The 12,213-nt window shown below is 27.3% G+C and overlaps 1 protein-coding gene across 1 annotated transcript in view; it reads right to left on the bottom strand.

Annotated features, from left to right (window-relative positions):
- LOC111621133 (CSC1-like protein 1) overlaps positions 1–12,213 on the bottom strand; it is a 101,667-nt gene that overhangs the window by 42,682 nt on the left and 46,772 nt on the right. Inside the window, exons 10-14 of the mRNA XM_023363204.1 lie at positions 11,328–11,886; positions 10,246–10,297; positions 6,770–6,878; positions 3,640–3,713; positions 636–716 (exon numbers count right to left, since the gene is read on the bottom strand). Of these exons, the coding sequence (XP_023218972.1) occupies positions 636–716; positions 3,640–3,713; positions 6,770–6,878; positions 10,246–10,297; positions 11,328–11,886 (875 nt within the window). The remainder of the gene's footprint in view (positions 1–635; positions 717–3,639; positions 3,714–6,769; positions 6,879–10,245; positions 10,298–11,327; positions 11,887–12,213) is intronic.

The following is a 12,213-nucleotide window of genomic DNA, read 5'->3' as shown; positions in this document are numbered from 1 at the left end:
GAAGATCTTACAAAGGATCTATATGAGGATAAGTATATTATTAAAAATTGGATTATGAATAATATTCCAGAATTTAGAATTTAAATACACAGTCATATTTCAATATCATAATGTTATGAATTTCTCTTTCCAATAAATTTTTCTGTGAAATGTTGAAAACATGTCTCTCTTTTACATTAAAAAAAAAAAAAAAAGGCATTTTAATTTAAGTCAAATTATAATTTCTAGTTTGATAAATGTTTTTAATACATTACAAACTTGAAAATCAGTTACGCATTTAATACAGCTTGATTTCTACTATTTTACTATTTTTAAAAAATTTTGAAATAAAAAGTAAAAAACAATAAAATATAAGTGATTATTCTATAACATATTTTAGTAAACCAAATTTATTATTTCATTTAATTTTAATTTGTTTTGTATTACAATATCATCTTTTTTATAATACTTAATTTGTGAACATTAAACAGAAGCAAAGAAGAAAGAAAGAGTAAATTAATTTTCAATTTAGGTTAATTTAATGTAACTAATTTACTAGAAATAAAGTTTAAAATCTGTTAAATATTTGTAACACATAAAATTTCTAAATTGTTTATCACTTATTTAAGTTATGAATTACAATAGAATTTAGTTACCTTCTTTTATCTAATTTATTCAAATGATTGATATCATATGCAAACTGAATGTCTTGCACAATACATTCTGGATAAGCCTCTCTAAAAACAAATATTGAAACATTTAAAGTTTAGATGAGTTTTATTTAGAATTTGATATATAATAAATTAAAATATCACAAGATTTTATTTAAAAAGTTTATTTATACCAATTTAAACAAATATAACTTATAAAAACAAACTGATCCAAGTTCTTTAATATGTTTCTAATAGTAACTGTAGTAATTTGATCAAATTTCATATTATATATTTTAAAACGTATTAGAAATTGAATATATAATATTAGCATTTCAATGTGACAACTTTAAAAAAATAAATCAAGCATTACATTAAAGCAAAATATTAATTTTATTTTAAAATTATAAAATTAATTATTAATCTATTGATATTTAATTATAATTTAATAAAATAATTAACATTTTAATATATAAGAATTGATTTTCAACTATAATTGAGAGGGTTGGGGCAAGATAATGCCAAGCCACATTTTTGATCAAATTGAACTAATTATGCCATATGTGTGTAAACACAGTACACTAGAATGCAGTTTCAAGAATTTCCTGAAAATGCCATTAGAGCTGAATTGCCCCAAACAATTTCTGAAGTTTCTGACAGCAAGATAATGCCAAGCATCAGTCATTAGAAACAGTACCAAGGCAAGCAGGCAGGCAGGCTATGAATTCAGTTGAATAATGAATTGGGTGATTCATTGGTCAACAAAAACATGGATTCTAATTATCAACTGCCAGGCACTGATGATCTAATTATCAACTGCCAGGCACAATTGTAATGTTTTCAAAAGAAATTTATGAATAAATGCTGAAAAAATAAATGCTAGCAAACTTCCAACATACAATTATTGTTATTCTTTAGGGTCAAGATAGTGCCAAGCCACAAAATACTGACACAGTGCTTCTGAAAAGTTTTCAATACAAAGTACATGCATCGTAATTCTTCATAAATAATGCAAATACCTCTTCAGGAAAGCTAAAACTATAATAAAGAAGTTTTGTTTGTAGAATTTCGCCGGATGATAATTTATTTTAATAACAAAAGACACAATCATTATTTTATGTAGTGAAACTATCATATTTTGTATTGCCCTGAAATGTGATACTTCTGACTGCTGGTAAAATCCATTAGAACTTTAAATGTTACTGTATTCTAATTTTAATAATTTATGAGCAATAAACTATGTATTACAAGCACTTCTGTTTTATTAAAACAGTTTTAGTTAAAAAGATAACACTCTTTCTCTAACAGTAAGTTTATTCACAATNGGCGAAATTCTACAAACAAAACTTTTTTAGAAGTAATTCATCACCAGAGGGATAAGGCCAAAATTTACATTTAACAGCGCATTTATCAAGTGAATATAAAGGTCTGAAATTACCTAACTGGAAAGGATGCAAGTTCAAGACATCTGTAAGGCTGCCAGTTCCAATTCTTTACTTTTAATGTTTTAATTGGATATTTTTGTGTGTTTTTTAAAAGAATGTTTTAGCCTGATGACCTAGTAGCCTACAAAGAAAGGTCGGGTTGTCGATGGTGTTCTGGAACATGTGATCAGAATAAATGGTGGTTTCAAAAAATAATTTTTGGACAGACTGTGTCTTTTGTGATTAAAATATAATAAAGAACTGCAAACATTCATTCGATTACCAAATGTGATTTGGCAATTTGATCAACCTTTCAAATTGTATTCTCTCAAAATAGTGGTAAGCATGGCACTATCTTGCCCTGGCCCCCTCAATTTATTCAGAAAGTAACTATTAAATAAAGGAAACCAAAATATTTATTTCTTTTGGAAGCATTTTGGATTATTTTAGACCATCATCAGTACTCCAAGTAGAAATTAGATAAAATTCACACAATAAAATATAAAATTATACAGTTGACATTTAGAATAATTTAAATTTTAAAATGCAATTGAAAAATAGACTATAAAATTAAACAACATAAATTTAGAATGATTCACATTTGAATTTTAGAATATATTAAAATTTACATATTTAGACTGTAAAAAATAGAACATACATAATATTGAAATAATATGTGATAAATCTACTGATTATTAATGTAGAGAAATTTTAAATTTAAATATAACCATGAAAGCTTCAAATATTAAATTGTTATATGATAAGTGTGAGATTAATCTTAATTACACTTGGTTAGTAATTTTGTACAATAAGTAGAAAAATTGTATTATCTAGTAAATACTATTTAAATATAATAGAAAATTTTACACAATTGTTATCATTTATCTAAAATATTAAGTCAAAATTTCAGACAAATCAATCAACTGTTTGAAAACTAATCATTTAATCAAATTCATATATAATCATATGTGAATTTGATCATATATTTATTCATATATAAAATTTTGTAAATTATAATAGAAGTTTTAATGGAGCAGAAAAAGGTTAAAGTACTTTCAAGTTCCATATATTTACCATCGAGACATGAGTAATTCTAAATGGAATATAACATTACGTAACTATAATCCATTTAGAATTCTTTGATTATTGATGATGAGTATATGATACTTGAAAATGCTGAAACCTCTCTCTGATATTTTCTGCTCCATTAAACACTTTTATTATAAATTTCAAAATGTTTGGAATATTAATCAAATTTTGCAACTTTTAAGTCAATTTGGTCCCATCTTTTTTTGTACTAAAAAAATTTCAACATACATAGACAATTTAATTATCAAAGTTTCAGTCTCTTAAGACTCACTTTAATCAATTCTTTTTATTTACTTAAATGAACATATATCTTCATTTAAGTTAGTAAATATACAATAAATACTGAAAACAAGCACATTTTAAAAGTATGTTTCCAGTTGTACATTTATGTAAACATTAATTCAATCTAGTTTTTGAATCAATTCAATATAATCTAAGATCTTTAATAAAATGTTTAAGCAACATGCAGAATACATTTTGACAAGAAAATAACTTACTGAAAATGTTGTATAAGATAATCTTTATAACAATAATCTCTAGGAATGCCATCTACCATCAATGTTCTTGTTACCTACAAAGTCATTTTAAAAAGTCACAATAAACATATTGATAATAAAACATTAAAAAGCCATTCAGTTACCAATCAACAAATTCCTTAATTTAAAATATTCTAATTGTTAAAAACATTTTTGTCATCATAATTATTTTAATTTTATATACTATTTAATATATTTCTTCATGTTAAATCTAATAATACTCACTAAGAAACATATAGTTTATTGGAAATAAGGGGAACTAATTATTATTAGCAAATTTTTAATTCAAACTTTAATTTTATTATGAACATATTTTAAATATTTAACTTTCCATCAAATGTTAGAAAACAATATTTAATATGATTCAAATGAAATAAATCTTATAAATCAAAGGATATTTTTGAGCTAGCTTTTTGAAAGTAATAAAAAAAAACCAATTCTATAATGACAAAAATTATTTTACTGAAATCTCAGTAAAAGTTATCTTTCATGGTTAAATAAAAGAACTGGATGTTTGCAGTTAAAAGATCTCACTTTTACAATTCTTCTTATGTTGTCATTAGTAGTATAATAACAGTATTAAATGTAACCAATTTTAAAACTGTTTTTGACTACTGACATTTTATAGTTGCATGATTCCATTTCTCACAATACAATATTTGTTTATTTCAAACAAAACAAATCAAAAAATCAGAATATCCAGCAATAACAATTAATTTAATAACTAAATTAACTTTTTCAACCATCTTAATTAGTCATCATCAGGTTTTAAATACATTCGACAGGAGTATATAAATTAGAACATAAAATTTTCTTCACATCTTCAAAAACTAAAAGTTTATAAAGCAACTAGAATAGCAATAGTCATCAATTACAAAAACACAGAAACATCTTGGAGGTCATTTTTTGAGATACACTAATGAATGGAACACCTTCACTAACTTTATGTAGACATGTTTTATTTGTTTTGATACTTATATGTCCCCCATGATAAACATGGCTGCAACCAATGGAAGAATTTTTTAAAAGAAAGAACATTATACAGTAGACCCCCCTGTAATTACGATCCCTATAATTACGATTCCTATAAAACTGCAAAAAAATTGCGACGGTATCTGTAAAAAAGGTAAAAAACTCCTATAATTACGTAAAACATCATTGGGCAGCCGAACTACTTTCCCGCCGTCCGTAGCACCATGCTACGGACATTTAGGCGGCTAAATTGAGTTTAGTTTCGTCTCTACATATAATTATATATAAATTATATATAATTAGGTACTGTACATATAATTATATATAAATTAGGCACTGTATATATAATTATATATTAACTTATTGTAACTTTGTTATAATTAAATATATAAAGTAATTTGGACTAAATATGGTTAAATTGCCATCTTGTATTAAATTTAATAATTAGAATTACATTAATTAATTTGGAATATTTTGGAAAAAAGTGTGATCTGCAGGAGGACTCAAACCTGCAATTTCTACTTATTATGCAGATGGCATTAATTGCTTACATTTAGTCCAAATTATACAATATCTGTATATTTAATTAGATTATAGCTGTTAGAAATCTGGCTTTATTATTTAATTATTAACATATAATTTGGACTTGTTTTTTTATCATCATTGTCATCATCATCATCATCAATTCCTGCTTATATCCAGAGGGTGTACAGGTCAACATGGTGAAAAACTTTTATACTACCATCCACTACTTTTTTCCAAATTCTCATATCAACAGACAATTTTTTAGCCTAGAATGAAATTAAATTCCTTTCCTCTAAAGTCNAAAAATAATATACGTATTTTGGAAATGTTGAGTCGGATTAGTCTAGAATCGATTAATTTTATGGAAGAAAACCTTTCAATCAACCATAGTCCGTAAACTTCACACGTGTCGGGCTGTGATTGGAAGGACTCGTAAGAAATCGGATTCCTAAAGAATGGAACGTATCTATGATCTTATAGGGGGGTAGACTGTATGTTCTATGCAACTTTGCAATTCTAGCAATTTTGCACTTACTTCCAAAAAATAAGAAGTAATCAAATATTAGATTATATGTTCTAATTTACATTCTTATGTCAAATGTATTTAAAACCTGATGATAACCAATTAAAACATTGAAAATGTTAGTTTATTTATTAAATTAATTTTTTGCTGCTGGATATTCCACTTTTTGCATCCTGTTTTTTCGTATATTAATTTATTTCTTCTGTTTATTTGGTAATTTTAGAAATCTTTATGTACATACATGTTTAGCTTTTTGCAAATACTTTTATGAAATACAAATATAATATAATACTTATATGAAATATTAAATATTCATATTAACAATAATAAACAATTATACCGACTAAAAACATAAAGTGCAAAAACATTATATATATTCTTAGTAGTATAGTGGTAAAGGTTGAACTTTCCTTACACATTGCCATGAATAAAAAATAAAATAATAAAATGCATATGATGACTACAAAAGCTTAAATGGCATGATTATTTTAATGTAAACATGAGTGAAACTACTGCAGTATTAAACATTCTGGATTGTAAAACCTGGTTCTTACTACAATGGTATACACATCAGAAAAGGGATTGTGTTTACAAGTCAAGTCAAGCTCAACTTTGTAAACACAATCACAATAGTTTGCTTAATTTAAGGATATATTTTCAAGTATATAAATTACTGTATTTGTAATAGTTTTTAAATAAAATAGGATTATCTAAATTGTTCCATTATTGATAATTTAATATTTCAATTTATTTTAAAAACTGATAAAGAGGAAATAAAAAACTACTAATTGTTAACTATTTTTATTCTTTCTTACATTACAATTTATAAATCAAAAATTATGTTCTTATAATTATTTCCAAAGTAAAATATTAATATTTTATATAAATTTTTTAAATGAATAACATTTTAAAACATAAAATTGATTCTTATAATTAACTATTGTAAAATAGTTAATTATAAGAAAATTATTAGCATACATCTGTGATATTAACTAATTATAAAAATATATTTTTTTTTACATTTGTTCTTAAAATATATTTATTATATTATTAAAATTTTCATATTCTCACCAAATTTGTTTCTTCAAACTTTAATGTAAGAGAAAAATGTCGGAGAAAGGATATAACCAATGGTAAAAACAGAAAGGATAACAGAACATGGATCCATAACAAAGACGACCTAAACATATAAAATCAATTAATAAAATGATTCCACTTAAAAATTCTGTATATTATTTAAAATATCTATAAATAAATCAAACTATTTTGAAATATTATCTAATTATAATTGAAATTATAATCATTTCAAAAACACAATTGTTACTAATATTATAAAATTAAATTGCTTTTGATACTTTTATTAGGCTGCAATTTGTAAAATTGTAGACCTATAAATTTCACTGTTGTCTGTCCATCTGTTTTTCCTTAATCTTGAGAACAGAGTTAGACAGACAAAATCCAAGACCAGATATGGAAACCTTAGAAGCAGGAGGCCCTGATTAACTACTTATGAACTTCCAATGCAAACCAGAAGTCATATTATTTCAATTCAAAACTTTTCCCCTGAAAGCAGTTAATAGATGACTGGCATGTCTCTATTGTTAAAGGAAAAGTATAATATACAAGGGCAAGCAACTACTAATTTGAGGATGGAGAGCATATATTTTAAATTAGATTGATTAAAAATTGCAGCCCACATAGTGTCGTTTTATTTGAATCAACACTAAAACAAGCACCGAAAAACTGATATACAGTAATTCTGGTAAATACTTTTTTTTATTACTAAATCTATATATAAAATTAATAATAAAATAGATTTGGCTTTCGGCTAAATAAAGCTATCTATAGTCTATATAAATTATTCTTGTGTGTTTGAAAATACAATTTTCAAACCTTTGTGTGTGTGCGTGTGTGTGTTCAACTACTTCATTTCTCAATCTACTCGGCTGTAAAGAAAATACAATTGCATATTATTATGTTTCTGCATTTGAATACAAGTCTTTATGAAATTATTTTCGTGAAAAATAATTTGTCGGTCGAACGAACCCGAAATTAATTAATCAAAATTACGTTAATGAAAACAACAAAAATAATGGAGGAAAATAACTTTTATAAAAATAAAAAATAAATTTAAAGGAAAAAAAACNTGTTATTATTATTATTATTATTATTAGTCTGTATACTTTAGTTTAATTTAAATTCTAGAATTTTCCTTCTTTCCGATTTCTTTGTTCCTTTGTCTCGGACTTCCGAGAACTTGCCTCACCCCTAACCCATCAGGGGGTAGTGTTAGAACAATAGACGGCAACAAGGCTGGAGGGGAAAAGGAGAGATTCCAGAATTATTCTTGGGCCGGACTCCGAGAGAGAAGGACGAGCGGCAGCAGACTCCGAAACGGAAAGTCAGGAAGCACTGCAGAGGAGGCCATAAGAAGCGGGTCGGCAGAAGAATCTGATTGATGATTATAGAAAAAGAAACCCCAAAACAGACCCGAATTGTTCTAACAGGAGAACAGCTGCAGAAAGAAGCCAAGATGAGGAACGGTGGAGAACCAACAGAAAAATTGGGTACCCTCTGTCCTTTAGTTCTTCTTACTTCTCCTTCTACCTTTCTTATCTTTTAGTTTAAGTTAGTTTAAGTTTACATGCGCAAATAGATTTGTCAGGAGGTAGTTATCGAAAAAGTAACTACCTATCTATTGTTATACCTGTTCACTCAGAATTTGGAAACATTTGTAGGTAAACTGCGGAAATCCGAACCTTTTCTGTATATATATATTTTTCAATGTCAGCGCGAAATTAAACTCGTTTAATTGGTAAAAACGTGTATGTGTTTTCCTGTCCACGCTGTACATTTCACAGAATAACTTTTATCAAGTGACATCACAAGACATATATACAGTATAACATTTTATATATATAGTATAAATACTGTAGAGCATCAATTATCCGACCCCTGATCAACCATCATATCGGTTAAGTGACCACGTTCTAGTCGGCAAATTCAAATGTCTGCTAGTGATGTGGCGCTACAATATTTGGCTATGTCTTGGCTACTTTAATATTATTTTTGTTAAATTTTGCATGTTTTAGCTGGCAACACTGTCTCGACCATGAAAGGGAGGCCAGTATTTAAATGAAGCTTAATTTTCTAATTTTTAATGATACAATAGTGATGATTATTATTTTAAAAAAATTAATTTTGTTAGGCTTAACATCGACACAAATTCAACGTGAAATAGGTTAATGGCGATATACTAATATACTAATTACATGGGATATACTAATATACTATGCTAATAATGTATTTTTTCATACTTTTCGGTTATCCGACCAACCCCAGTCCCCAACTGAGTCGGATAATCGATGCTCTACTGTATATGTCTTTGTAATGTTCAGATTATATATACAGTGAAACCTCAATCTATTATTTTTGGTAAACTTGGGAAAAAAACAACTAATACAAGAAAATGATGTCACAATCTTCATTTTAAGTACAAGGGCATTTTTTTTAAGCTCCGATAGTCCATAAAACAAAGACAAGTGTAAATAACAAAATGAATTTATTACCAAAAGTTAGGTACAAACATGGTTACTTTTCGACATAATCACCATGAATATTGAGGAATTTGTCATATCTGTGGGCAAGCTTTTCCATCCCCTTGTCATAGAATGTTGTTGCCAGTGAACTGAGATTGTCTTAACAACGTTGTTTTGAAGATTGTCATTAGTCTCAAACCTCTGCCCTGCTAGCCATGTTTTCAGTTCAGGAAAGAGGTGGAAATCTTTACACATTAAAAAGTTTCAAGCTGAGTGGAAGTCTTCACCACCTTTAAACACCCAGCATATAGCCCTGATTTAGCACTGAGCAACTTCCAGTTTTCTCCAGTCCCAAATAAGGACCCATATACAGTATATATATATTGTCTGACAAAGGTAGGCAGCTCCAAGATTTTATTTTATTTTTAAATTGGTTACTCATTTTTATCTTAGAGAACGTTTTTACAGATAAATGAAAAAAATTAAAGTTAAAATAAAAATATTTGTTATTAACTGAAAATTTGTTCTAGTGGATGGTGATTGTTCGATGGAGTACCAAGATACCACTGTGTTTGGTTAACATGATTTTGATATACATGGTAGCATCAAGAAATTTATTAATTGCATTAATCAAGGAATATCAAAGGAATATACCCATAGTAGGTAACCTGTATACTGCAGAAACCTTCTACTACGGAAGAGTCGTTCTGTCCCTTGGGGTTCCATTATAGACAGATTTGACTGTATTTACTTTAGTTGATATCGCAACTAAAGGAAATATTCTAATCTTGCTTTCTTTATATATTGCTTCCATATATATATATATGGGTCCTTATTTGAGACTGGAGAAAACAACAAATAGATGTGGGAAAACAACTGATATAGAAACAATAATAGATTGAGGTTTCACTGTATATACATATATAAAACATTTTGCAAAGAAATTAATCTTTATTGTTTTTATAATACTTCAATATTAAACTAATACTTAAAATAAAGGTAACTTACTCAGGATTTAAATTTGTAAGGGTTGTGTGGCTATAAGTTGTAGAATTTCCTTCTGAAATGTTTTAAAGCAATTTCAGAAGTTACATTTAAAACAAAAATTTTAATTATAAATAAAATTTGTGTTNGTTTGGCTAAATCTGTCACTCCTTCATTCAGTAATTGTTCAAAGTATTTGCTCCAATCCTTTAGAATATCTTTATCTTCTGTTATAATTTTACCTTTATACCTTTATCATTCTTTATTCCTCTAGCTACAGTTTTCCCATTGGTTCACAGATTCTTTACTAAATGCCAGAACATTTTGTCCCCCCTCTTTATACATGCTTTCTATTTGTTCCAAAATTTTCTCAGCATCTTTGTTTAGCCTTCTTTACAGGTTTAGATGTCTTACATTTAGCTTTATAATTTAATAGGATGCTTGTGGTCTTATTTGCCAGATATCTTTTATAAGACACCTTCTTCTTTTGTACTGCTTATCTAACCTCTTTCGTTCACCATGGAGTTCTAACCTCAAATGTATTTCTTTAATTGATATTTTCACTAATAAATCATTTTTATTAATATTCCTAAATCTTAAAATTTTTAATTATATTGAAATTAAAAAATATTTAAAATTTATGAAAACATAAATTACTAAATTTGGACTACAGATAGGCAATTAATTCACCATCTTATACTAAATTTAATAATTAGAATTACATTAATTAATTTGGAATATTTTGGAAAAAAGTGTGATCTGCAGGAGGACTCAAACCTGCAATTTCTACTTATTATGCAGATGGCATTAATTGCTTACATTTAGTCCAAATTATACAATATCTGTATATTTAATTAGATTATAGCTGTTAGAAATCTGGCTTTATTATTTAATTATTAACATATAATTTGGACTTGTTTTTTTATCATCATTGTCATCATCATCATCATCAATTCCTGCTTATATCCAGAGGGTGTACAGGTCAACATGGTGAAAAACTTTTATACTACCATCCACTACTTTTTTCCAAATTCTCATATCAACAGACAATTTTTTAGCCTAGAATGAAATTAAATTCCTTTCCTCTAAAGTCTGCTTAACGCTACCTCGTATCAATCTATCTTCATCTACATCATCCCTTTGGTTTTTTCTCTTTATTTTAGCTTTGAAAACCTGTTTGGCCAGTTGGTCTTCTCCCATTCTTTCCAAATGGTCAAACCACCTCAGATTAGCTGAGCTTACTCTTGACTGAATATTTGTTAAGGTTTTTTTTCTCGTGTCTTCATTTTTAATATGATTTTGCCACTGTATCCATCTATTAACACCACTAATTTTTCTAAAAATTCTCATTTCTGCTGCTTCTAATTTTTGGTCAATTCTCTTATTTCTCACCAAACTCTCAGAATCATATGTCAATATAAGTTTAAAAACTGTGTTGTACACAGCTAGTTTTGTCTTGTGACTTATTTCTTTCTTGTTCCAGATATATTTGCTCAATTGGCTCCCTGCCTGACCTGCTTTGCTTAATCTATTACTGATTTCCAAATCTAACTTTCCATCTTTGTTAAAGATTGTTTCCAAGTATGAGAACTTATTGATATGTTCTAAGCATTTGTTACAAAGTTTAATTGTTAAAGTCTCTTTCTCTATACTAATAGCCATAACCTTTGTTTTCTCATAACAGACTGACATACTGAAATTCCAACTTTCCTCTAAATTATTTAAAGATTATTGGAGGGCCTCGGGTTTATTGCTTAGTAGGACAATGTCATCCGCATAGATTAAAAAACCAATTTTTATATTTTCCAAACTGAAGTTTGTCAACAGTTTTGATTCTTTTATTAAATTATCCATGAAAATTATGAATAATAAAGGAAACAATGTACTGTACATCCTTGCTCACCCTTAGTTTTACTTGGAACCAGTCACCTATTTGTCCTTCTATCCTTATAGCTGATTTGCAGTTTCTATACAAGCTTTGGATTCCCAAGT

The sequence above is a fragment of the Centruroides sculpturatus genome, unplaced genomic scaffold (assembly GCF_000671375.1).
Source record: "Centruroides sculpturatus isolate CEXI.00-Female unplaced genomic scaffold, Cexi_2.0 scaffold171, whole genome shotgun sequence".
NCBI classification, from domain to species: domain Eukaryota; kingdom Metazoa; phylum Arthropoda; class Arachnida; order Scorpiones; family Buthidae; genus Centruroides; species Centruroides sculpturatus.
Note: the sequence above shows the minus strand (reverse complement) of the source record. Positions and strands in the feature narration are given on the sequence as shown.